The sequence below is a fragment of the Eumetopias jubatus genome, unplaced genomic scaffold, assembly GCF_037043125.1.
Source record: "Eumetopias jubatus isolate StellerSeaLion01/CBP00866 unplaced genomic scaffold, mEumJub1_p1.0 scaffold_6, whole genome shotgun sequence".
Classification (NCBI taxonomy): domain Eukaryota; kingdom Metazoa; phylum Chordata; class Mammalia; order Carnivora; family Otariidae; genus Eumetopias; species Eumetopias jubatus.
This window is the reverse complement of record NW_028274812.1, coordinates 140,532,912-140,559,411: the sequence shown is the minus strand read 5'-3', so window position 1 is coordinate 140,559,411 and position 26,500 is coordinate 140,532,912. Positions and strand designations below refer to the sequence as shown.

General features: G+C 42.3%; 1 protein-coding gene across 7 annotated transcripts in view; it reads left to right on the top strand.

The window, feature by feature from the left end:
• MBOAT1 (membrane bound glycerophospholipid O-acyltransferase 1) overlaps window positions 1-26,500 on the top strand; it is a 140,942-nt gene that overhangs the window by 82,180 nt on the left and 32,262 nt on the right. For all 7 annotated transcript variants that reach the window (XR_015768385.1, XR_015768384.1, XR_015768383.1 and 4 more), the window contains exons 5-12: window positions 6,060-6,115; window positions 8,082-8,136; window positions 9,601-9,784; window positions 12,202-12,394; window positions 17,818-17,921; window positions 20,712-20,776; window positions 23,159-23,291; window positions 25,422-25,573. Coding sequence is in view for 4 of the 7 variants with exons in the window: in XM_028107372.2 (XP_027963173.1) it covers window positions 6,060-6,115; window positions 8,082-8,136; window positions 9,601-9,784; window positions 12,202-12,394; window positions 17,818-17,921; window positions 20,712-20,776; window positions 23,159-23,291; window positions 25,422-25,573 (942 nt within the window). In the remaining 3 variants the exon portion in view is untranslated. The remainder of the gene's footprint in view (window positions 1-6,059; window positions 6,116-8,081; window positions 8,137-9,600; window positions 9,785-12,201; window positions 12,395-17,817; window positions 17,922-20,711; window positions 20,777-23,158; window positions 23,292-25,421; window positions 25,574-26,500) is intronic.

The following is a 26,500-nucleotide window of genomic DNA, read 5'->3' as shown; positions in this document are numbered from 1 at the left end:
CAGTATTTGTTCTTCTAATCCATGAGCATGGAACGTTTTTCCATTTTTGTGTGTCTTCCTCAATTTCTTTCATGAGTATTTTCTAGTTTTCTGAGTACAGATCCTTTGCCTCTTTGGTTAGATTTATTCCTAGGTATCTTATGGTTTTGGGTGCAGTTGTAAATGGGATTGACTCCTTAATTTCTCTTTCTGTCTTGGTGGTGTATAGGAATGCCACTGATTTCTGTGCATTGATTTTATATCCTGCCACTTTACTGAATTCCTGTATGAGTTTTAGCAGTTTTGGGGTGGAGTCTTTTGGGTTTTCCACATAAAGTATCATATCATCTGCAAAGAGTGAGAGTTTGACTTCCTCTTTGCCGATTTGGATGCCTTTGATTTCTTTTTGTTGTCGGATTGCTGTGGCTAGGACTTCTAGTACTGTGTTGAATAGCAGTGGTGAGAGTGGACATCCCTGCCATGTTCCTGACCTTAGGGGGAAAGCTCTCAGTTTTTCCCCATTGAGAATGATATTCGCTGTGGGTTTTTCATAGATGGCTTTTATGATATTGAGGTATGTACCCTCTATCCCTATACTCTGAAGAGTGCTGATCAAGAAACGATGCTGTAGTTTGTCAAATGCTTTTTCTGCATCTTTTGAGAGGATCATATGATTCTTTTTCTTTCTTTTGTTAATGTATTGTATCACGTTGATTGATTTGCGGATGTTGAACCAACCTTGCAGCCCAGGGATAAATCCCACTTGGTTGTGGTGAATAATCCTTTTAATGTACTGTTGGATCCTATTGGCTAGTATTTTGGTGAGAATTTTTGCATCCATGTTCATCAAGGATATTGGTCTGTAATTCTCCTTTTTGATGGGGTCTTTGGTTTGGGGATCAAGGTAGTGCTGGCCTCATAAAGCGAGTTTGGAAGTTTTCCTTCCATTTCTATTTTTTGGAACAATTTCAGAAGAATAGGTATTAACTCTTTGAATATTTGGTAGAATTCCCCTGGGAAGCCATTTGGCCCTGGGCTTTTGTTTGTTGGGAGATTTTTGATGACTGCTTCAATTTCCTTAGTGGTTATAGGTCCGTTTAGGTTTTCTATTTCTTCCTGGTTCAGTTTTGGTAGTTGGTACATCTCTAGGAGTGCATCCATTTCTTCCAGGTTATCTAATTTGCTGGCATAGAGTTGCTCATAATATGTTCTTATAATTGTTTGTATTTCTTTGGTGTTGGTTGTGATCTCTCCTCTTTCATTCATGATTTTGTGGATTTGGGTCATTTTTCTTTTGGATAAGTCTGGCGAGGGGTTTATCAATCTTGTTAATTCTTTCAAAGAACCAGCTCCTGGTTTCATGGATCTGTTCTGTTCTTTTGGTTTCTATTTCATCGATTTCTGCTCTGATCTTTATTATTTCTCTTTTCCTGCTGGGTTTAGGCTTTATTTGCTGTTTTTTCTCTAGCTCCTTTAGGTGTAGGGTTAGGTTGTGTATTTGAGACCTTTCTTGTTTCTTGAGAAAGGCTTGTATTGGTGTATACTTTCCTCTCAGGACCGCCTTTGCTGTGTCCCAAAGATTTTGAACAGTTGTGTTTTCATTTTCCTTGGTTTCCATGAATTTTTTTAATTCTTCTTTAATTTCCTGGTTGACGCATCCATTCTTTAGTAAGATGCTCTTTAGCCTCCGTGTATTTGAGTTCTTTCCGACTTTCCTCTTGTGATTGAGTTCAAGTTTCAAAGCCTTGTGGTCTGAAAATATGCAGGGAATGATCCCAATCTTTTGGTACCGGTTGAGACCTGATTTGTGACCTAGGATGTGATCTCTTCTGGAGAATGTTCCATGGGCACTAGAGAAGAATGTGTATTCTGTTGCTTTGGGATGGAATGTTCTGAATGTATCTGTGAAGTCTATTTGGTCCAGTGTGTCCTTTAAAGTCTTCATTTCCTTGTTGATCTTTTGCTTAGACGATCTGTCCATTTCAGTCAGGGGGGTGTTAAAGTCCCCCACTATTATTGTTGTTGATGTGTTTCTTTGCTTTTGTTATTGACTTATATAGTTGGCTGCTCCCATGTTAGGGGCATAGATATTTACAATTGTTAGATCTTCTTGTTGGATAGACCCTTTAAGTAGGATATAGTGTCCTTCCTCATCTCTAATTACAGTCTTTGGTTTAAAATCTGATTTGTCTGATATAAGGATTGCCACCCCAGCTTTCTTTTGGTGTCCATTAGCATGGTAAATGGTTTTCCACCCCTTCAGTTTCAATGTGGGGGTGTCTTTGAGTGTCTTGAAGAGTCTCTTGAGTCTCTTGCAGACAGCATATCGATGGGTTTTGTTTTTTAATCCAATCTGATAGCCTGTGTCTTTTGATTGGGGCATTTAGCCCATTTATATTCAGGGTAACTATTGAGAGATATGAATTTAGTGCCCTTGTATTGCTTGTAAGGTGATTGCTACTGTATATTGTCTGTGTTCCTTTCTGGTCTGTGTTGCTTTTAGGCTCTGTGCTTAGAGGACCCCTTTCAATATGTCTTGTAGGGCTGGTTTCGTGTTTGCAAATTCCTTTAGTTTTTGTTTGTCCTGGAAGCTTTTTATCTCTCCTTCTATTTTCAGTGACAGCCTAGCTGGATATAGTATTCTTGGCTACATATTTTTCTCATTTAGTGCTCTGAATATATTATGCCAGTCCTTTCTGGCCTGCCAGGTCTCTGTGGATAGGTCTGTTGCCAATCTAATATTTCTACCATTGTAGGTTACATATCTCTTCTCCCGAGCTGCTTTCAGGATTTTCTTTTTGTCTCTGAGACTCGTAAGTTTTACTATTAGATGTCGGGGTGTTGATCTATTTTTATTGATTTTGAGAGGGGTTCTCTGTGCCTCCTAGATTTTGATGCCTGTTTCCTTCCCCACATTAGGGAAGTTCTCTGCTATAAGTTGCTCCAATATACCTTCTGCTCCTCACTCTCTTTCTTCTTCTTCTTCTGGGATCACAATTATTTTAATGTTGTTTCATCTTATGGTGTCGCTTATCTCTCAAATTCTGCCCTCGTGATCCAGTGGTTGTTTATCTGTTTTTCTCAGCTTCTTTATTTTCCATCATTTGGTCTTCTGTATCACTGATTCTCTCTTCTGCTTCATTTATCCTAGCAGTTAGTGCCCCCATTTTTGACTGCACCTCATTAATACCCTTTTTGATTTTGACTTGACTTAGTTCTTTTATTTCTCCAGAAAGGGTTTCTCTAATAACTTCCATGCTTTTTTCAAGCCCAGCTTGTATCTTTAAAATCATCATTCTGAACTCTAGGTCTGACATCGTACTAATGTCTGTATTGAGTAGGTCCCTGGCAGACAGTACTGCCTCTTGTTGTTTTTGTTGAGGTGATTTTTTTCCATCTTGTCATTTTGTCCAGAGGAGCATAGATGAATGAGAAAACAAAATGCTAATAGGGTAACAACGTCCCAGGAAATATACTCTAAATAAATCAGAAAAGACCTGAAACTGGGGGAAAAGAAAGGGAAAGGAAAAAAAGAAAAAAAGAGAAAGATAAAAACAAACAAAAACAGAACAAAACAAAAAAACCCAATATGATCAAATATGATCAGGCTGCTGCTTAGACCAGTGCCACACACTAGATTTTGGGTGTATTTTGGTCTGTTAGAAGAAAGTGCCTCCCAAAATTTTAAAGAAAGAAAAACTTACATATGTACAAAAATAAGGCTTAATACGATGAAGGGATGAAATATGACTGTAAAGATGAAAATTGTAAAAGATTTTATACAAGGAATTGATAAGAAGTTGTTTGAAAAAAGAAAGAAGAGGATTAAAAAAAAAAAGAAAAAGGGAGAGAATGTGATCAGGCAGGAGACTAGAACAAAGCCATACACTAGAGATTTAGGGTATATTTTGATCTGTTAGAAGAAACTGTATCTCAAAATTTTAAAGAGAGAACAACTTTTATATATATATATATACATATATATATATATGCCCAAAATAAGAGTAACTACTATGAAGGGATAGAATATGACTCTAAAAATGAAAAATAAAAATGTTTTTTAAAAAAGGGATTAATAATGTAATGTATGGTGATTAACAACAATAAAAAATTTAAAAAGGGATTAATAAGATGTTAGTTGAAAAAGGGAAAAAGAAAAATTGAAAAAAAAAAGACTGTTAAAGAATAAAATTAACTTTGAAAGACTTAAGAATCATGGTAAAAAAGCCATGAATTCTATGTGCCGTGTTCCCCTAGCGCTGGAGTTCTCCCGTTCTCCTTGATCGGTAAACTTGGTCTTGGCTTGCTGGCTGTTCGCGCTGTTCTGGGGGAGGGGCCTGTTGCCGTGGTTCCCAAATGTCTTTGCCGGAGGCGGAATTGCCCCGCCCTTGTCGGTCCGGGCTAAGCAAGCTGCGCGGGTTTGCTCTCAGGAGCTTTTGTTCCCTGCAAGCTCTGGTACAGCTTTGGAGGACCAGCGTGAAAATGGTGGCCTCCCAATCTCCACCCAGTAGGAGCTGAGAACTCGGGGCCCCGCTCCTCAGTGCGCCCCCAGAGAAAAGCAGTCACTCCCGTGTCCCCGGTCTCCGGCCGCACTCCGTGCGCACCCGGCCTGTGACCGAGCATTTCTATCTCTGGCACCCGACCCTGTGTGGAGTCTCCAAACCCAGCAGATCCCTGCGGTGCGCTCCCGCGCCGCTCCTCCCGGGGGAGGAAGGGGAGTCTCCCCGGATCTGCTGTTTGTTGGGTCCCTGCTGGAGGAGCAGTGGCCCGACTGGGCCGCGGATCACAGTTTATGGCCTCGGCTCCGTCTCTGCAGCGGGCTTCCCCGCTCCGATACCTGGGAGCTCTGCCGCACTCAGGCTCCCCCGGTCTTTCTGTGACCCCGAGGGTCCTGAGACCACACTGTCCCGCGAGGGTTCCACCCCCCCCCCACCCCCGCTTAGCCACTGCAGCGACGTCCCCCAGCGGAGCCGACTTTTTTTTTTTTTAAGATTAGTTATTTGACAGACACAGCAAGAGAGGGACCACAAGCAGGGGGAGTGGGAGAGGGAGAAGCTTCCCGCCGAGCAGGGAGCCCGATGTGAGACTCGATCCCAGGACCCTGGGATCATGACCTGAGCCGAAGGCAGACGCTTAATGACTGAGCCACCCAGGCGCCCCAGCGGACCCGGCTTCTAAAAGTTCCGATTTTGTGCTCCGCGGTTCCAGCACTTACCAGAAGCGGCCGATGGAGGCCCCCTCCCCCGCCATCTAGCCTCCCGAATATCACCTCGGATTCCCTTCTCCCCACGTCCTACCTTCCAGAAAGTGGTTGCGTCTCTGTTCAGAGTTGTTGCCATTCTTTTCTTCCATCTCCTGTTGAGTTCGTAGGTGTTCAGAATGGTTTGATCCCTATTCAGCTGAATTCCTGGGACCAGACCAAATCCAGGTCTCCTACTTCTCAGCCATCTTGCTCCACCCCCTGGGTTCCACTTCTTAGACAAGTTTTTATTTGGTGTCTTTTTTTCAAATTAGGATTGGTCTTATTTTTTGTCACTAAATGGTTTATTGACAGGTAGCTGCATTTTACAAAAGTATCTCTTACTGTGTGTGCATGGGAAAATTACCTTTAATAGAACATGTGTTAGAACATATTAGGATGAAGAAGCCAGAATATATGTCTCATCCAGGTGGAACTGGGGCATTGAATTAGGTATCCCTCAAACTGGGGCTGCTCATACTTTAATGTGCATCTGAGTCTCCCTAGAGGTCTTGTTAAAATGCACGTCCTCATTTTCTTATTCTGGAAAGGAGTGTGTGAGAGTCTGCATTTTTAACAAGCCCCTGAGGATGCTGATGGGGCTGATCCTGGAAGTTACACTTGGAGGAACAGTGCAAGAGGGGCTTTCTGGTGTCCTCTCATTCAGTGTTGTTATATCTACTTATTTAAAGTGATTTGGAAGGGAATTTTTCAATTCCATCTTTTTTTTTTCATTTTATTGAATAGCCTTCAAGATGAACAACCACCATGCAGGGAAATAGAATAAATGTTTCTTCTAGTGGTCCTTCTGCCAATTGATTCTCTTCTGTCTTCCTTTTAGGCCTCTGATGATTGTCACACAGAAGATCACAACCTTGGCATTCCAAGTTCATGATGGTGAGAAAAACAACTCTCCTTTCAGTTCTGAGAGTGAGCTCTTCATTTAGACAATACCCATAGTCCAGAGCTTAGCCAAGTACTGGCAGATCTTTTTTAACTTGTCAAAAATTTACAAGCTTCTTTAATCAAAGCTCTTTACTTTCACAGCTATTATTTCTGTAATCTAAAGTTGCTGAAATATTTACACTGAGAACAGTTGGTTTTCTGTTTATATTTATAATGTTTTAAATTTATGGTGCTCTCTGCCCTTTATTTCCAAATCTCTTGAGAAGAAATGGCATCCTTTTTCTGTGGTTTAATCTGAGAAGCTCACAAGGTAATAAAAAATAGTATTGGCTGGTTAACAGTTTTTTTTAATGCTAATTTCGTTCTGTTTAATGTTTTTGTTTTTGTCGTTTGGCTTGGAAAATTATCTAATGAGATTAGCCTGACCCTTCTCCTTGGAAGAAAGAAGCTCCTGTTTGTATAAAACTGAACATTTTCTTTGCTCATGCCCTTCCTGAAAATGACCAGAAAGTGTGATTGACATGATTAACACCTGGTTCCAGGGAAGGAGGCCGGCACTTTCAGCCAGGTGGAAGATTTCAATATGGGTGTAAAAGGTGTCAGGTGCAATTAGTAAAAGTATACTCTGTGGATTTGTACTGTTCTGGCAAATGCTTTCGGACTGTTGAAGCTTCTTTATGTGCGAGAAGATTTACAATCTCTGTTAGCTAGTCTTATTTTTCTTTAAAGCTTGGGACCGGATTTAATTTCATTTTGACCCTGGGTATTCCTAGTTCATACTTGGTGATTTAGTCATTCTGTAGAGACCTGGGTAATTTCATACCAAGGATGGGGTCTTTCCGGGGTGACCAACTGTCCTGGTTTGTCCAGAACTGAGCAGTTTCCCAGGACATGAGACTTTTAGGGCGGGCCCAAATTGGAAAAGTCCAGAGTAAACCGGGGTTGAGTTGATAAATGTTTTTGTACCTAAAAGTCTAGTTGGTAGTGGTGATAGACTAATATTAGCACATAAACTAATAGCTAAAATAAATTTAATTTCTAGAATTGCCAGAAATGTTGACATCTTAGAAAAAAGTGTGATTTAAAAAAAAAATCTTTTCTTTTTAAATAGGCTTTTTGCCTAAATTACTTTTTAAAGCATTCTTAGTTTACGTGATTTTCTGGAACAGCCCTTACGTACAGCAAGATGTTTGTCATTTCTTTTTTTCTTGTGTGTAGTGGGAACAGCAAACACTGTCTTCCTTTATGCATTTTTCTGAATTGCCTTTATGATTGGTGACCATCGTCAGTCTTAGCTCGATACACAGCTTTGTAGAACAATGTCTATAGCTTATTAGATGACACTTAAGTTTCTGTGACTATAAGCTAACATAAATTTTATGAGGAGCACAAAGGTGATTTGGTGGGTTTTTTTTTTTTTTTTTTCTGGCATGGATGAATTTTAAAAGAATCACCTGATACATCTTTTATGTTTTTCCTGCATTCAGGATTACATTTCCTGTGTTTTTGGAAGAGGAAAAATCCCCTATTCCTTTCCCCATTCCACACCCGTGCTCTCAGCTGCTAGCAGGTGTCTGCAGCCAGCCTAATCAGAGAGGTCTTTGAGCTGGTGCAGGCTGCAAAGGCAGGCTTCTCTCTCTCTTGTAGGGGTGAAAACATACGTACTTTGGTAAGAAGTGGAGGAGATGTGGGGAGTTCTCTGGGATCCATGTCCTACCGTGCAGTTTAAATAGGAGTAACCCCTGCTTTCTCCCCTCTTCACGAGAACCTGCGGAGACTTTCCCCTTCACACGTGCACTTGCGGGTAGCTCTTTAATCCAGAGCATTTTCAAAAATGATTTTATGATTTATGAAATAAATGTGAAATAAATCATTTTTTTCAAATGACTTTTATAAGCCTCTCTTAGAATTTTCTACTTCAAACATCTTATTTCTACATTTTTTTCTTTTTTTATAGGATTAGGTCGAAGAGCTGAAGACCTCTCTGCTGAGCAACATCGACTTGCTGTGAAGTAAGTTTAACAATATATTCTCGAGCCCTTTGTACATCAGTGTCTAGAAATCCTCCTCATTTTTCAATGCAGATTAACTCCACTATACGGACATATTAGTGTTTATTAACGAATCTACTGATGGGTACTTGGGTTGTCTGCCAATCTTTGGCTTTTACAAACCCTGTTCCTAGGTCATTTTAAAAAGGTTTGGGTATAGCGGTGGGATAGATTCCCAGAAGCGGGGTTGCTGGGCCAGAGAGTACACGGGTCTATAATTTTGTTAGTTTTTCAAGATTCTCCTTCACTGCCATTGTTAGGTCTCTTACAGAGTTATTTTTATTGGGTATGTGTCTGCCCAATAAATTATCAGTGCACATCAGTATGATTAAATGCGGCTATGAAGACAGATGGGAGCAGGGCTGGAGAGAGGACTGTGAGCTGGGGAGTAGGAGACAGGGGGCAGGAAGCAGGAAGCAGGCTGAAGGTAGACAGTGGCTGGTGTGGATGTTGGAGAAAGGGAGGCTGTAAGGGAGGAGAACAACATTGGTAGGGAATGGAAATGGTTTGTGGGGTAGCACATCAGGGAAGGACGGGCAGCTACGGTGGAGGGTTCCTATAGGAGACTTTCAGGAGATAGTTAGGGGTAAGGAAGAGAGGGTCCTGAGTGGTACGGAGATTGAGTGCCTCGTTTTCACATTAAGGGATTGGGACTCAGAAGCAATGGAGACCCACTGCAGGAAACTAATGAATCAGATTCTTTGCACAGTATTGTGGGGGTATAAATGCTGTAGGGCATAATTCCAGTGACTGGTTAGCAATGGCATTTTAGGGAGCCTTTCCCCACAATACTATCCTGCCCCTTTAAATGCCATTAAAACACCGCTACCTAGAACTGGTCTCTATAGAATTTTCCCCCGCCACTACTTTTGTCTGTGGTTGGGGACCTCATGCCTGGATGCCAAAGCAGACAGGAAACTGCTATAGTGGTGGTTTTGTGTGTCCTCCTCAAGAGGAAACTGATTCCACCCATCATTTGTTTTGTGTCTATTTTGGCAGTTGGGAGGGAGTTTTCCCATTTCACAGCATCTCGCGCAGCTCACATTAGGTCAGGTTCCCACCCCTGCCTCGTGTTTATTACCTTCATTCTCTCTTGCAGACAGCTAAGGTTGCTGAGAAAGAGCACGTCCCAGCCTCAGAATTAGCCTGGATCTCGCCCTCCATGTCTGTGCCGCCGTCGGCCAGCAGAGGGCGCCACGGAGCGCTGCACCTTCTCGGAGCCACCCACCTCTATTAACTTGTCCTTTCCACAAGGTTTCTAGCTTAGGTGGATTTTTAGAGAACCGGAACAAAGAAAGACCACGTCATGTGTTATCATCTACAAAGACAATGCCTGTGTTTAGGATTGGCTGACCTGCGGATCTCAGAGAAAAATCCAAGACTGAAGGCTTTTCAACTTTTTTTTTTTTCACTTTATTTTCACAGAGTAAAACCCTCTTTTTTGGAATACTTAAGCTACCTTCTCAACTTCATGAGTGTCATAGCTGGCCCTTGCAACAATTTCAAGGATTATATAGCCTTTATTGAGGGGAGACACATACACACGAAGTTGCTGGAAGTGAACTGGAAGCAGAGAGGTTTCCACAGCCTACCAGAGCCTTCTCCCACTGTAAGTGTTTAGTGCCAAGTATTTACCCAGAGCTCCAGAAAAATAGAGCTCCGTTGCCAGGGCTGACTCTCACTAGTAATTGTTCTAATTAAAAAGCCAAACAGTTTACCAGAAAGCTTGGCCAGTAACTCCCCCCACCCCCGTTTCCCTCACAGCGGAGCTCATGGGCTGGAAATATTAAAGAATCGATCCACTAGGTCAGCCTGCCAATATTTAATGCTTACAGTGTGCTCAGCACTGTGCTGGTTAACACATTCGGATTTATGAGTGCCTTTTTGTCTTTATGAATAGAAATTCATATCCAGCCAAAGGATAATGTCATGAAAGGGGGATGGGGAGGGAGTTGGAACCAGAATAAATGTTTGTTTGTTTGTTTGTTTTTTTATCGCAGAGCCTGCTTCTTGTGTGGGAAACCAGTTTTATGTTGGCATGCTTAAAGATTGGTTTTACTGATTTGGAGAGTTTAAGATGGTTTTTTGGAAATCCTATTTTAATCCTAACTTGGATTTTATTAATTTCAAGTTAGTCAGCATTAGGATAACGTGTCAAACTTCACAAATATGCTGAATTTATTCAGGTCCAATATCCTATATTTAAGGGAAGTTTGTAATTGAAGGAAGAGGGAAAATTGGAAAAAGGAGAAAATCAGGATGATTGAGTTAAATACTTTGTAAATGCTAAAATCTAGGCAAAATTAATTATTTGAAAATTTAAGTGACTCACTAAGCGTGAATTTTCAGATAGTTTTGACTATCTGAACACAGGTGTCCAGCAGTGTATGGTTTGTCAACGGTCTCAGCTCTTCCTGCGTCATTGAAACAATGCAGGAGTGAGGTCGCCATAGTCATGAGACATCGAAGTACTCACAGGAGTTTCTTGGCAGAAACCACAACAGTAGTTCTCTTGTGTTTCACATGCTCTTATTTAGAGAATATGATCACAGAGTCTTAATATCACTCCCCGGGGAGACTCTTGCATTTTTGTGCACAGAGAAAGTGAAGCGGTCAGGTGGTATTTTGGCTAAAGACACATCGTGGGGAGGCGGCTGGCACTCCCAGGCTGGTGCCTCCCCAGTGTGTTGTCGATAATCGCGGCCACACATGGTGAGCACTTGACTGGGAGCCCGATGCTGGGTACCTGGCAAATATTCATTCACCTGAACCTCAAGCCGCTCTGAGGAGGTGCTATTACTGTCCCCGTATTACAAAAAATGTGGCCTGTTTTTATTTTTATTTTTTTAAGACTTATTTATCTGGTGGAGAGAGTGCACCAGAGTGCAAGCCTGAGTTGGGGGATGGGCAGAGGGGGAGGGAGAGAATCTTAAGCCAACTTGGCACTGAGCGTGGAGCCTGACACTGGGCTCAGTCTCCCAACCCACGAGATCATGACCTGAGCCAACATTAAGAGTTAGATGCTTAACGGACTGAGCCACCCAGGTGCCCCACCCAGAAAGTGGCCTGTTTTTATAAAATTGGGAACTATAGTTCTATTGATGTTAAATGACATTCCCTGGAATGTCAGGAAGACTGGGCAAAATCACTTGGTCCAGAGGCATTTAAAATGTCAGCACATCTTAATGCTAGAGCAGACTACATGTAAACCATCCTGGAAGGCTTTCTAAAACTCTCCATTACCTTCTCATGTCCCGGCTCAGGCATTTCACAACTTGCACAGAATCCTTCCTAGCTTGAGCCTCTGTGCTCCTTGTGGTGATTCAGACCCATTTCCTTAACTCTGCTGGCAACAGAAGTAGAAGGCAAACGGTTATTCCTTTCTGATAGAAGATTGTACTCTGTAATGCTCTTTTTTTTAAAAGGTTTTATTTATTTATTTGACAGAGACGGTGAGGGCAGGAACACAAGCGGAGAAGTGGGAGAGGGAGAAGCAGGCTCCCCAACGACTGAGCCGCCCAGGTGCCCCAGTAATGCTCTTTCTCTGAAGTTTTGGGTAATAAAACCACCTTCCTTTTGGGGGCACCTGGGTGGTTCGGTCAGTTAAGTGGCTGCTTTCAGCTCAGGTCATGGTTCTGGGGTCCTGGGATCGAGTCCTGCCTCCTTGCTCAGCGAGGAGCAAGCTCCTCCCTCTGACCCTCCTCCTGCTCATGCTCTCTCTCTAAGAAATAAAATCTTAAAAGAAAAAAGCTACCTTCCTTTTGTCAGTAGAATGTGCTAGTAATAGTTTTCTTCCATTTTAGATACATTCAGACCTCAAGTGTCAGTGGTGTAGTCTTCATTTGCATTTAGCCCCTATGCCCAGCATCCAGTTTGTGTCCTAGGAATGCCTGTCGCCGCTCCTTGTAAGGAATATTACCAAAGCAGCTATTGGAACTGCTTTGTCCCTAAGGTGCCCTTGCTGAAATTGTTTTCCTCATACGGGAGTCTTGCATGGTTACCCTGATTTTTTTTCCACATTTTCAGAGAGCTGTGATACGCAAGCTGTGTATGACCTTGGTGTCTCTCCTCCTGTTTTTGACGCTCACGAAGTCCTTCCCTGTCACCTGCCTGGTCGATGACTGGTTTGTTCATAAAGCAAACTTTCTGACTCGACTCTGCTACTTATATATTGTCATGCAAGCCTCAAAGCCCAAGTATTACTTTGCCTGGACATTAGGTACGTTTGATGGAATGGCCCTGAGTGAATGAGGGAAAAGGGAGACTCCTTGGATGGCCTCTCCAGAACAGCACTGTGGATCCCCTAACCAAAAAAAAGTTCAGTGCATGATGGAGGTAGCTGAGCCAGTATCATTTTGTACTTTCCAGCAAAGCACCCCTGTGTCCTGCCATCCATAAACTCAGTTATCCCCGAAAAGAGAAAAGCAGTCCTAGCTGTTGCTTCAACTCAATGTTATTAACAGATGTGCAAACTTGGAAGCTTCCTCCACCAATCAAAGGTGCCCATTAGTACCGTGGAAAGTTAGGGGAAAATTCCAGAATGATCTGGCTGTTTGTCATTTTTCTGGGTCGTGCATAACCGAGGGGACATGCTTGAAAAAATGTACCAAAACACGTGCTGGTTTAGGGTCACACTTTTTCTTTAAGAAATTGTCGGTTAAAAAAAAAAAAATTGTTGGTTAAGATTTATGTCTTAGAAACCGAATTCAGGTGACTTTTTCTTTTTTAAGATAGAAAGTTCAGCTTGATTTGCTTTTCTCTTTCCTTTCAAACTGTTTTAGACTGGAAAAGTTTAAAGCTTTGCTGGAGTGAGCACTAAGTCCTCCTATTTACTTACCAGGAGTGGTAAGGGACTTTTGATAAGGCACGGCAGCTCAGGAATGTAAAGTTAAGTTCTTAGCTGAAGGTGACCAGGGGCTTGATGTCAGGGACCCCTGATTTGGTTTATTAAGTCAAACAGATGATTAAATTCAGCGCCTAGTGCTTAGCCTGTGTTCCATGAGTGAAGGCATAGCACTTAATTGAGTTCCTTTTCTCTCATTTCATGCTCCAAGTTTTTATCCCCAAATTAAAGCTGGTAGCTACTAAATTACTTTTTTACTTTTTATTGTGGTAAGATAGAACACAATTTATTATTTTAACCATCCCTAGTGTACAACTTAGTGGCATGAAGTTCATTCACAGTGTTGTGCAACTATCACCACTACCCATCTCCAGAACGGAATTTCCCCATCACCCCAAACAGGAACACTGTACCCATTAAAAAAATAAGAACTCTTCATTCCCCAAGTCCTGGTCTGAATTATTTTTAAAGGTCGAAATGTTCAGGGAGAAGTTCAGTCCAGTGCGGTATTTATGTGACACTTGGCCAGAAAGATGGAACGGAGGGCTTTTAAAACATCTGCAGCATGGGAAGTTTGTTTGTCACCTTTGGTTCAATTCAGGGAGTTTTTGTCACGCACGAGGTTCTGTGCCAGGAGGAATGCAAAGGTGAGTAAGCCCTCTTCTCTGCCATCAGGATTGTTAACAGCTCGTGGGCACGGGGACGGGCATACCGACCAGGCAGGAACATGGCGAGCTGCCCCAATGCCAACAATCCAGAGGGGATGATGAATGTAGACCAGTTGTTTTGGAAGGCTTCAAAAGCCTCATTCCTCTTTCTGCACTTGCTTTATGACTTAAGAATGACAATTTCTTCAGTAGGTAGGCATGATACATACTATAGTTGGAACCTAGCTTGGAGCACCAGGCTTATTTTCCTACGTGAAATACTTAATATTTCCACTTTGCTCTAACCTGAGTGTGTGTGTGTGTGTGTGTGCAAATGAGAGAGAGAGAGAGAGAGAGGGGGGAAGAGATAACAGCTCACTTCCCTTGGCTGCCTTCTACGTCTTCACTTACCCTTCCTTTTCTGTCTCTCTCTCCCTCTACCTCTCCCGCTCCCATATTCCGTATCCTAGGGCTTAAGGGCTGGCTTCTGGACTAAATCAGCTCCCGCTTTAGGAGGAAAGCAAGGCCCTGCATGGCCTCCTAGGGAAAGTCTAACTCGAGGTGGGTTGTGCTGGTGGGGGTGTGGGTGGGGAGGGGGTTCTAGGCAACGGGGGGGCGTCTGGCATCGTTCTGCCCTTTTGGGAGTGCCCTGGATACTGGGAGCATCCTTTTCTGTGAGTAGCTTTCTCCATGGGCTTGGCTTTTTTCTATACCCCTTTCCATTTATCTTTTCTTTTGCGGGGGTGGGGGTGGTAGCTTCAGGAGAAACACTTCATTAATTTGTACGGCCTCAGTTCGAACTTTGTTACAGTTTAGATTGCATGGGCTGGTCTGAAATTAACCTTTGTATCATTTATGAATAAAGCAATGAATAGTCTAACAGGGAATATTTAAACTGCTTAACCGAATAATTGTTTTATCCAGTTCCTTAAAACATCATTTATATATAATTGATGCACTAATTCTACATGATTATGAATTTAATCCTTAAAGCTAGACTCTTCATGAATCTCAGCTGAGCTGCACCGTGTTAGCCTCACTCTCGTTACTGTTTATATTGAAATAATTAAGACAATTTTCTTCGGACTTATTATAAAATTCTGGTTGTTTTCCCCTAATTAGTACTGATTAGTGAGACTCAACTTCAGCCCGGGCTGTGTTCCAAGGATCACAACCTCCAAAATACGGGTGTCCAAGTTAATTTATCTGTAATAATACAATAGACAATACAAGTAAAGCCAGTTTGGGGCTGGTGAACTTAGAACCTCTAACTGCTCAGAGACAAAACCACATCTTGCATAAACAGTGGTGAAATGCATGAAACCACATCTTGCATAAACAGTGGAGCAAGCACATCCCTAGCCTCTCGACGCAGCCTCTGAGAGCCACCCTTCTGATCCTTCCTTTGTCTTTCAGAGTGACTCCTAGTCACTCAGGTGGTGGGATCAGAATCCTTTCTAGCATTCAGAGCCTGGCGCTGTTGACCACCTGAGTGAGCGGAATGTTAGCATCACTAAGCCTTGGCAAGATGGGTCTGGGAAAACAGGTAACATTTCTCGAGGGCTGACTTGGGCTAGGCACTGCGCCAGGAGCACCATTCATGCCTCGTTTAATTCTTTCATCGTGGCTTTGAGATAGGTACCACGGTCATACCCATTTTCTTCTCAAGGGAATGGGTTTCTAGATGATAGACAACTCTCTTGAGGCCATACGTTCAGTATGTTGCTCAGCGGAGACCCAGAAGCCAGGGGCTCTGCCTCTAGAGCTCACCCCCCCTGGCATCTTCACACCCCGCTGGGAGTGCTGAATGAGAATGCTTGGAGAGTGCTTTATAAAGTCCTGGGAAGACTGTGGGCACCTGAAAGAGAAGTTGTTGTTCTGGGTTTTAGATGAGCCTGGAGGTAGGAGGGGGAATTGAAGGGCTGCTGGTCCCATACTGTCTGGCCAACCCTTGGTTTTCATGTCCAAAACAGACCCCAAAGGGTTCCTCTTCTCCTGGTTCAGCTTACCTTGTCATCGACAGTTTCTTCCCACACATTTAAAACTTCGCTTCTTAACGGGCACACCCCCTGCTTCGTTGTTCTTTTCCTTTTCCACTGAGTTTCCGTCCTGTTGGCTTGGGAGAATGACCTAGCAGCTCTCAGTACTTCTTGTCCTTCCTTCTAAAAGAAACTAGATCATTTCCCAGTGAAGCCAAGCATAAGATAAGCAGTGTTAAATCTCCAACTATGCCAAAAGGAAAGGAGACAAACCTAGAACAGGTTGTTTTTCTTTAGAGTAACCCTAAAGAAGTCGCTCTGGAGCTGGACCTGAACTTCTATGGGAAAGAATGAATAGTGCCTCAAGAAATAGTTCTCTAAGATCTCCCCAGATCTAAGGCCTTACAGTGCTGTGATTTAGTTTAATTATTTTTTATTTTAATTCCAGTATAGTTAGCATAGAGTGTTATTAGTTTAGGTATACAATATAGTAATTCAACCCTTCCATACATCACCTGGTGCTCATGATGACAAGTGCACACCTTAATCCCCGTCACCTGTCCCACCTCCCTTCTGGGAACCATCAGTTTGTTCTCTGTAGTTCAGAGTTTGTTTCCTGGTTTGTCTCTTTTTTCCTTTTTTGTCTTGCTTCTTAAATTCTACATAGGAGTGAGATCATATGGTATTTGTCTGACTGACTTAATTCACTTAGCATTGTAATCCTCTAGCTCCATCCATGTTGTTGCAAATGGCAAGATTTCATTGTTCTTATGGCTGAGTAATATTCCATTCTAATGTGTATCATCTTTATCCATTCATCTGTCGATGGACACTTGGGCTGATTCCATAGTTTGGCTATTGTAGATAATGCTGCTATAAACATAGGGGTACATGTAGCTCTTAGTATGTTTGTATTTGGGGGGCAAATACCTAGTAGTGTGATTACTGGATCATAGGGTAGTTCTATTTTTTTTTTGAGGTACCTCCATACTGTTTTCCACAGTGGCTGCACCAGTTTGCATTCCCACCAATAGTGCAGGAGGCTTCCTTTTTCTCCACATTCTCACCAACACTTGTTTCTTGTGTTTTTTAGCCATTCTGACAGGTGTGAGGTGATATTTCATTGTAGTGATTTGCATTTTCCTGATGATGAGTGACGTTGAACATCTTTTCATGTGTCTGTAGGCCATCTGGATGTCTCCTTTGGAGAAATGTCTGTTCATGTCCTCTGCCCATTTTTTAATTGGATTGTTTTTTTGTGTGTTGAAGTTTATTTTTTAAAGAAAATATTCTAACAGAATTAACTTTAAGTGAAAGAGACAATTAGCCTTTTTGGTCATCATCATAAAAGTATGTTGATTTCATCAGGTCTCTATTTGATTACAACATCACATAATTAAGGAATTAGAAATGTTATACCCACTGCAGGGGGACATTTTCTTATAGTTCCATGAAGTGGAATAAAGATGAAAATGGGAGCTTTCTCAAAATGACTGTGGGTAGGATGCTTTGGTAATTGGGTCCATGTGTGGTCTCCGTGGTGGCTGGCCCCAAATTCATATCTCTAGCTCTGCTCTTTGTCTTGTGCTCTAAACTCTTCTAACTGTATCTTGGCAGCCCTGGCTGATACCTACTGGCATGTCATGCTTAGTATGTCCAGAATGAGCTCCAATTTCTCTTTCAGAGCTGGTTCTTCTCCTGACTCCTCGTCCAGAGGAGTCCGTTCTTGTCGAGAGAACTTTAATGACAGCTCTTGGACCTGCCCAAGTCCTCTGGGTTTCCTCTTTCTGCTGGCCTCTGCTTCTGAGCTTAGATGTTTGTTTACCTTCTTCCCTTTCTCCCCTTCCATCAAGTGGGTCATGAAATCCTGTTGCTTTGTTCCAGTTCATTTTTCTTGTATCTCATTTTGCATTTTTAGGAGCATCTCGTGCCTTCTGACTTAGCAGGTGCTCACTAAGTGCTAGTGAATGAATAAAAATTAAGCCCGCCAAAGAGCCCAAAAGGTTTCTGTGATTTCTAATGGTACCAGGTCCTTTCAATTGTTTTGGTTTCTTTTCCAAGGAGAAACTACTGCCCATCTCTCAGTCTTAAAGCTAGACAGACGTTTAATATCTTTTAAAGCAGCAATGTGACTTTTGTTCCATATCCTAATGTGTTGTTTTAAAAACCATAGCTGATGCCGTGAATAATGCAGCTGGCTTTGGGTTCAGCGGAGTGGATAAGAATGGAAATTTCTGTTGGGATCTGCTTTCTAACCTAAACATCTGGAAAATTGAGGTGAGTTCATTGTGCTTTTGAATCAAGCTTCCACGGTGAATAAAGCAAATGGTTTGCTTTGCGTTATCCCCGGAAGCTCTTCCTCAGAGCGTCCAAGGGAAAGTGATCAGGGCATGCCTGGTCCAGCAGCTTCCTGGACATTCTGTGTCTTAGAATTTTTCCTGTTTTTTAAAGATACCTGCTTTCTTGACAGTTGTAATGGTTTAAGGAATGACATGCAGAAATCTGAAAAAGAGCCAGGAAAATCTTTCTGTTGCTTACATTCCTGTTTTCTCAACTAGAAAGTACCAGTGTCATTTTCTCTTGTTTCACCTTCTGCTTTCTTCAATCAATACAGACAGGAAGCTCCGGTATTTAGATTTTTAATATTGCAAGCATTCACTGTGGTTCCTTTTGAACCATTTCTAATCCATTTGCTTTTAAGAAGAATGGTCATGGCACATAGGTTCTAGGCCACTAGACTCTTGTGTGGTTTTTGTCTTTCTCTGGCTTTGTTCGTGGACCACAGCACTGAAGATGTTCTCATCTTCGGAGGTGGGCTCTTTGGGGCCACATCATTCTTGGTTTTCCCGGCGCTGTGAGCCCTTAGAGCAGAGAGGAAGGCCCAGTCTTTGACCCTTCCCTCCTTTCTGCTAGGTGGGAGTAAGGACAATGTTCTCGACTTACAGAAGGGCTGATTCTCTAGCCAGGTGACTCAGATGTGCTGTTGGTCATGGTTTTCCACCCACCACAGAGCAGGCAGGGTGCCCCTGGAGAATCTGAGCAGAAGCGGATATGCATTTAGAGCAAGAAACCAGGGATGTGGAGACTGACCATCTGCTTACTGTTAGGTGGACACTCGGCCAGAAGGAGACATGGTGGATGGTCTCCACCTTAACGCCCGAGGCTTCTCTTCATTTTAAATGGCTTAAACCAAGTTGCAGCCTCCAGAACAACCTTTCTCATTTTTGGGAAAACAGTGTAAATAACCTTCAAGGTTCTCCTTTCTTTCTTTTCTTTCTTTTCTTTTTTCTTTTTTTTCTTTTCATTTCTTTTCTTTTCTTTTCTTTCTTTTCTTCTTTCTTTCTTTCTTTCTTTCTTTCTCTCTTCTTTCTCTCTTCTTTCTTTCTTTCTTCTTTCTTTCTTTTTCTTTCTTTCTTTCTTTCTTTCTTTCTTTCTTTCTTTCTTTCTTTCTTTCTTTCTTTTTCTTCTTTCTTTTCTTTCTTTCCTCTTTCTCTCTCTTTCTTTCTTTCCTTTCTTTCCTTTCTTCTTTCTTTTTTTTTCTTTTTTAAAGATTTTACTTATTTATTTGACAGAGAGAGACACAGCGAGAGAGGGAACACAAGCAGGGGGAGTGGGAGGAGGAGAAGCTGGCTTCCCACTGAGCAGGGAGCCCGATGCAGGGCTTGATCCCAGGACTCTGGGATCGTGACCTGAGCCGAAGGCAGATGCTTAACAGCAGAGCCACCCAGGCACCCCAAGGTTCTCATTTCTATACAGATGATGATCCAAGAGAGTCCAAATGTGTTATGATTTTGCTCCCTTTTCCCACTAAAATTCTTCTCTTCCTCAAAAGTCTTGGATCACTGCTGGCTGCCTCGGAGCGCTGTGGATACATGTCCTTTACAGTGGTTCCCCTTTGCCTTTGGCTGCCCAGCAGTACACCAAGACAGTCCTTTCACTGTGGGTGTGTGGTCAGAGTAAGGGGCTAAGTTATTAGGTTCTATCTTTATTATTAAAGAAAACCAGAAGGAGGGAGTTTGCATATTCAATAGCGTTGATAGAGAGCAAAGAGCTAAAGAAAACCAAGGAAGTCTGATTTAGTTAAGGTACATTGAAGCTGTGCATATAATATTTTATTAGCCAGCGAAGACATAAATAACACCGTTCAGGGTTTTGAAATAAAAAGTGATAATACAATATCCTCTATCTATTTATAGCTCGCTCCATCCATCCATCCATCCATCTCTCTCTCTCTCTCTCTCTCATCTCTCTCCTTCTCTCCAAACATACTATGTTAAGCCAGTATGTGGTCTAAATTGTCTTATGGTTGAAATAGAAAAATGGGGCACTTCCACCTTTATTAGGAATCCTGGTTCTTGAATGTTTGCTTTATGCTTTCTACTACCAGCCTTTGATAAGACCTTTTTCTAAAAATTTTTTAAATTTTTTTAAATTTAATGAGAAAACCCTATTAATGGCTTATTTTAGAATCTCTCATCTTTGGTACCCATATCATTGCCAGTTGAGTGATGTTTGTTTTCTTTTTCATATTGAGACCCCTTCATGCATGAAATCTCTCACTATTCTAAATACAACTGGAAGCATTTGAACCTGAGCAGCTATTTGTAGAATACCTTCACAAGACTGACCTGGTTCACAGCCACGTAGTGAATGATGACAAACGCAGGCTGTCTCCAGAAAGGCCCTAAATTGAAATGATTAAACCTTTCCGGTGGCAAAGCCCCTTTGAGAGAGTGTTTAGTTTTAAAACTCAGATGACTTAGGAAAAAAAATTTTTTCTTAACCAGAGTGGAAGAAAAACCTACAAGACATTCCTTCAATTTTCCTCTAATTTGAAAATACATTTGAGGGAAATGAAGACTTTGCAAGCCAAGTTTTGGTGCAAAGTAAATCTTATAAATACCAGAAAATTTTACTGCGTGGGATGGAACAGCTGATCTACTCTTGATGGAGGAGTCTCTGTTGAAATCACACGTCTCATCTGCCGCCAGGGAAATTCTGGGGACAACTTTCCATTACTTCGGGTATTTTTAAAGCTAATGATAGGTGTTATTTTCTTCTTTCTAGACTGCCACAAGTTTCAAAATGTACTTAGAAAACTGGAATATTCAGACAGCTACTTGGCTGAAGCGGTAAGAAAAATAGAAACGACCTCATTCCTCATGGCATGGGGATATGTTTAGATGGGAGTCACCAGACGAGTGGCAGCTCTGCCAGGCATGATGTGTCACCTGACACTTTTGTTTTGTATTAACATCTATTCCCTAGAAATGGAAAAGTAGAAAAGTAGTAATGTGAGAAGGTTACAATGTAGCATATTTATTTTAGTGGATCGCCTCACAGTGCCATTCCTGTGTACCAACCACTCATTTCCTTGTCACAGCAATCCCCAGAGAGATTGTTAGTTAGCCCCATTTTACAGATGAGGAAGGTGACACACACGAGAGGTTATGTCACTTGCCCAGAGTCACACAGCCAGTGAGGACTAGAGAAGAGCCCCAACAGACTGTGTCCAGAGCCAGGCTCTTAAACCTGTGTGTTGTGCCCCCTCTTACCTAGAGGGAGGGTACATTGCTCAAAGGTCAAGGAGGGTCAATGTCGGCATCATATCACTGACGATCTCCATGTATCCCTAGCATTAAAAGCTTTGTGGTACCCCACATATTTATGCCTTTTCACTCTGTGTTTTTTGTTCATGTTTCTGTCCTTTTGTTTCTCAGCACGTTCCAAAATTGGAAACATAACAATATAAAACTAGTAATATGCTATCCTTGAAGCAACAAACTCTAGCTAGTAAATATTCCTATCTCGTGAGTGCAGGGAGAGTATGAAACTATGAGGCTGGGGATTCTGGTTTTGACCCATAGCATTTTTCATGGGTCACAACATGGGGGTAAGAGACAATAGTAACACCTCCAAAGTAAGCTCATGCACCGTTGTCCGCAAGTTGATCTGAACGTCCAATTTTAGAAAATTTGCACCTATTATTGCTATTAATTATGTCAATAATTTTTATTTTTTTCACTTTTACTTTTAAAGATTTAAATCTTTAAAAAGAGTGAGGGAGCACAAGCAGGAGGAGTAGCAGAGAGGGGGAGGGAGAAGCAGGGAGCGCGATGCAGGACTCGATCCCAGGACCCTGGGATTATGACCTGAGCCGAAGGCAGATGCTTAATCAATTGAGTCACCCAGGCGCCCTGTATTTTATCAATAATTTTAACATAAAACTCTATTTCTGTATATTGGGTAATCCCAATGTACCAAGAGTCCTACTGTCTTCATTAGGAGTTTATGTTCTAAACATGTATGCTCATTTATAATGAGCACATTATAAATAAGAACTTTAAAAAGTCATTTTAGAAAATGAAATATTTGTACTAAAGATACAGAGTGTAAGAAACAAATACCTGGGCAAACTACCCCATTTCAAAGAAACATTGCAAGTGGCTTCCCGGTCCTGTGTTTCTCTCCCCAAATGCTTTCTCTTTCTTTGTATGAAAAGGGAGCCATAATCCTTAGTTTGGGTTCAGATCAGTTACTTTTGACAACCCATACAGAGCTGGATTGGTGTTAAGTCTTTTGAATTCCTATTTTTTTTTTTTATTTGGGTGCTCTTGTTTAGTGAGCCACGTAGTGCCATTGGCAATTTGTAGATTGAATTTGCTTTAATAAACAACCAAGAGTCAAAGATCTCCAAGGTCTTTGCAGACAATTTCTAGATCCTCACAATGTCACTGTTTAAAGCAAATTCATGGATTGAAATCCAACGGATGCTGGAAGAGCTGAAAAGTCAGTAGCCGACACATTGATTTTGGGCTGGAGTCATTGCCAAGAGAGATGAAAGCGTTTGCAGCACTGCCTAGTTGGGTGGCATGAGGGCCAGGTTGGAAAGATGAATTGAGGACATCCACTTTTCTTTTTTTTAGGATTTTATTTATTTATTTGACAGAGACACAGCGAGAGAGGGAACACAAGCAGGGGGAGTGTGAGGGGGAGAAGCAGTCTTCCCACTGAGCAGGGAGCCCGATGCGGGGCTCAATCCCAGGACCCTGGGATCATGACCTGAGCTGAAGGCAGATGCTTAACCGACTGAGCCACCCAGGTGCCCCGAGGATATCCACTTCTAAAGATGCTGTCCTGATTTTAAAATTTTTAGTGCCAGTGGCACTTATCCAAAAGTACTCCCAGTAGATTAGGGTAGTGGTGGAGTAAGCTTCTATAAGGCAGGAGCTCTTATTGTATAGGGTGGCCACTTGGACTTTTATTAAACATAGTGTGATGGTGTCTAGATCATTTAGTTCCATGCAGGTTACAACTTCATATTCCTCTCCCCAAATGACTGGACTGTGACTGGACTGTCTGGTAGCATTCAGGATGTGGAGTTCAGGCAGCTGGGATTGCATTGAAAAGTCCCCAATAGGGGACTGATCAGATGATTTTGGTCTGAAGACACAAGTGTGGGTAGATGCTTTTGGTCTGTCCGACCTGTGACTCGTGCCTTCCTCTCTTCATAGAGTATGCTACGAACGGGTTCCATGGTACCCCACGGTGCTAACCTTTGTCTTGTCTGCCTTGTGGCATGGTGTCTATCCTGGATACTATTTTACCTTCTTAACTGGAATCCTCATCACAGTAGCATCCAGAACGGTAAGCTTCTTTTGGTTGTAGGATCTTTGCCTTAATAATCCGATGCCTCTGTGTTTGTCATTAGAGAACTCCTTCAATATATAGGAATTTTGGGCCATAAAATGAACGATTTTCATGTTATTCGCAGGCGGTGTTTGCAAAAAGGCATTTTAGGAGTAATGAATGTGTAATACCTTAAGAGATGAAAAAAAATTTTTTTGAAGATTTATTTAGAGAGCGAGCATGTGAGTGGGGGGCCGGGGGGGCAGAGAGAGAAGGACAAGCAGACTCTGTGCTAAGCTTGGAGCCTGACGTGGGGCTTGATCCCACGACCCTGGGGAGAACATGACCTGAGCTGAAACCAAGAGTTGGATGCTCAACTGACTGAGCCACCCAGGGGCCCCCCCTCTATAGAGGCCGAAAAAAGTTTTAATCTTTAAACAAAGTCTTCCAAATACAGATGAAGATTAGTAATTGAGGCTCTGTAGGCTTCATTTTGCTTATACTCATCTTAATTTCTCAGTTCATTATCCTAAGTTTAGAAATCATTCACAGTCTGTGCAGACAGTAAAATTGTAGCCATAGGAACTGTGTTGTTAGAGATTGCTCTAACTTTTCATGTTCTTGTGCCTGATCCAGTAAATTAGTTTGTGTGAAATTCTTTGTGAATTTTATAAATTCGGTTCTCTAGGCTTTTGGGGGTAGCCTTCAGTTTGTCCTAGAGTGTTCCTATCATCTGCTGCTTGTAGAGCAGGATGATAAAGACATAAAAAATATGCCTGTCCTTAAAGAATGAGATAGGCACGTAGGTAAGTCATTACAACGCAGCGTGCTCTGATTGTCAAATAGAGTTTTGTATTTGATTTGGTGGCAATTTGATAATGATTGTGGCTTTCCTTATTCAGGTGCCCGGAATTTTTAATGACATTTGTCAAACTGTATTTTGGGTGTGAATTTAGGAGCCCCAACAGAGCTATTCACTCATTCTTTAATTCACGTATTCTACGAATATTTCAGGAGCCCGCCTATGTGCCAGTTTGGGTTCTAGGCACACTGGGATACCACAGTGATCAAGAGTCCCCTCCCCACGGAATTCCTGTTTTAGCTAGGTGAATATTTGCTAGAATATATGTGTGAACAAGAATGATAATTGATTACAACTCATGCTGATGAGTTTACTTTTAAAAGTAAAGTATACATTGTATGTGGGAAACAAAGAACACCTTTTCTCCTCTCCCATTTATCTACCTACTTGGATTATAAAAGAAATGTAAAGAGCAGATGGCCAGGACAAACTAAACCAAGGACCAAAATTTTATTAATCTATCCAGAGTATTATTCCTGAAGATGTCTTTAGCTCTGTGATCTCAGTTGGTATAAAAGCATTGATTTATATAAAGCCTTTCTTTTGGATGGCCTGGACGTATTTTTCACAAATGAGGTAGGTAGGGGTTGAGAAGGTTGATAGAACAGGATTCCCAGGAGAATGAACTCAGTAGTGAAGTGCCTTAGGGGCTCTCTGATACCTCTTATGCATCCCCCATGGATGGAGCTCTGGCAGTATCTTGAACTTGGGGCCAAGAAGGAGTTTGTAACCTACCGAGGCAGCCCCGGGAAGCCTTTCCTGCTTTGGGGCTGACCTGCCTCTAAGCCAGCCATTGTTTTAGCTATGCCTCTTGTTCTTGGGTCTTGGAATTGGGTGTCTTTCTGGAGGCAAATCTAGTCCCATATGTCAAAAGACCTACAAATTAACTATGGAAAAGCTAGCTTTTCCATAATTAAAATGATATCAGATTAATATTTCCTGACATGGAATGATTTTTGATCCATTACTAAATGAAAAAAACAGGCTAGAAAATCTGTGCCCTTAGTGAGACTACAACTATGGATATGCATGAATAAGAAAGGCTTGGAAGGATGTGTGCCAAGTTTATAAACAGTACTTTCCTCTGAGGAGAGGTCAAAAAGTAAATTCTTTTTTTTGTTTAGTTCTTTGAACATTTGTCTACAGTAGACATAAATAAATATATTGATAATAAAAACCACAGTGGTACTTTGGATCACCTATATTCCTGAAGTATAATGCCTACATGCACAAAATAAAAGTTGTTTTTATTTTTCATACCCGCCCCCGGCTTCCTTGGCTTGCAGGTGAGGAACAACTACAGATGTTACTTCCTTTCCTCAGAAGCCCTCAAGGTTGTGTATGATGTGGTCACCTGGGCAGTCACTCAGCTGGCTGTCTCTTACACTGTCGCACCCTTTGTCATGTTGGCAGTTGAGCCAACCATCAGCTTATACAAGTGAGTTTCCATCCTTCTCTATTGCTCTTTGGTACACTGTTCTCTCTGTGTTTGACTTGGGGGTTGGTTAATTGGATCACTTGGTATTAAGAATTTCTAAATACAGCTTCAGTGTGAAAATGTCCATAGACAGCTTTGGGAGGACCTGGTTATCCCAGGGACCCCAACAGACACACAGCAATACACCGATTTTATTTACTTGAGAGAGAGCTGGAGAGGGTCAGAGGGAGAAGCAGGCTCCCCACTGAGCAGGGAGCCCGATGCGGGACTCGATCCCGGGACGCCGGGATCATGACCTGAGCTGAAGGCAGACGCTTAACCAACCGAGCCACCCAGGCGCCCCACACAGCAGTACATCTGGGCGAAGCTGGCGGGCAGCCTTTCAGACGCTCCTAACATACTAAAGGGATGCTAGGACCGTGAATTTTGAAGGGCTATATCTGGATTATAAACTCAGAGGGTGAAATGTGCTGCCCTTGCCTCTTTTTCCTGGGGGTCAGGCTATGTTGGAGTCTTGTGGGGGAGCATCCTGAGAACAGGACAGAAGCCGACTGCAGCTGGATGGGATGACCTGAGGGGTCTGCGGGTGAGCTTGGTGCTCTAGGGGATGCCGGTGCTGGTGTGCACACGGGGGCTTTATGGTGTGAGCTGCAGGGGTGGAGGGAAGAGATGGCTCACACCAGATACAAGAGGCGTTTTAAAGAATGGGGGTCAGGCCTTTATATTCAACCCCCAGTGGTCCTGAGGAACTGTGAACCTACTCTTGCTTGCTCTTATTATTTTACTGAGGTTGATGTAGTATTTTTCTACTATTGCCAACTGGTGTGTGACCTGTAGCAAGTGATTAACTCTCTCACCTGGCTAGACTGCATCACAAAGCACCGTTGTTAGGAATGAAATGAAGTAAATGTGCAAAGGGCACAGTGC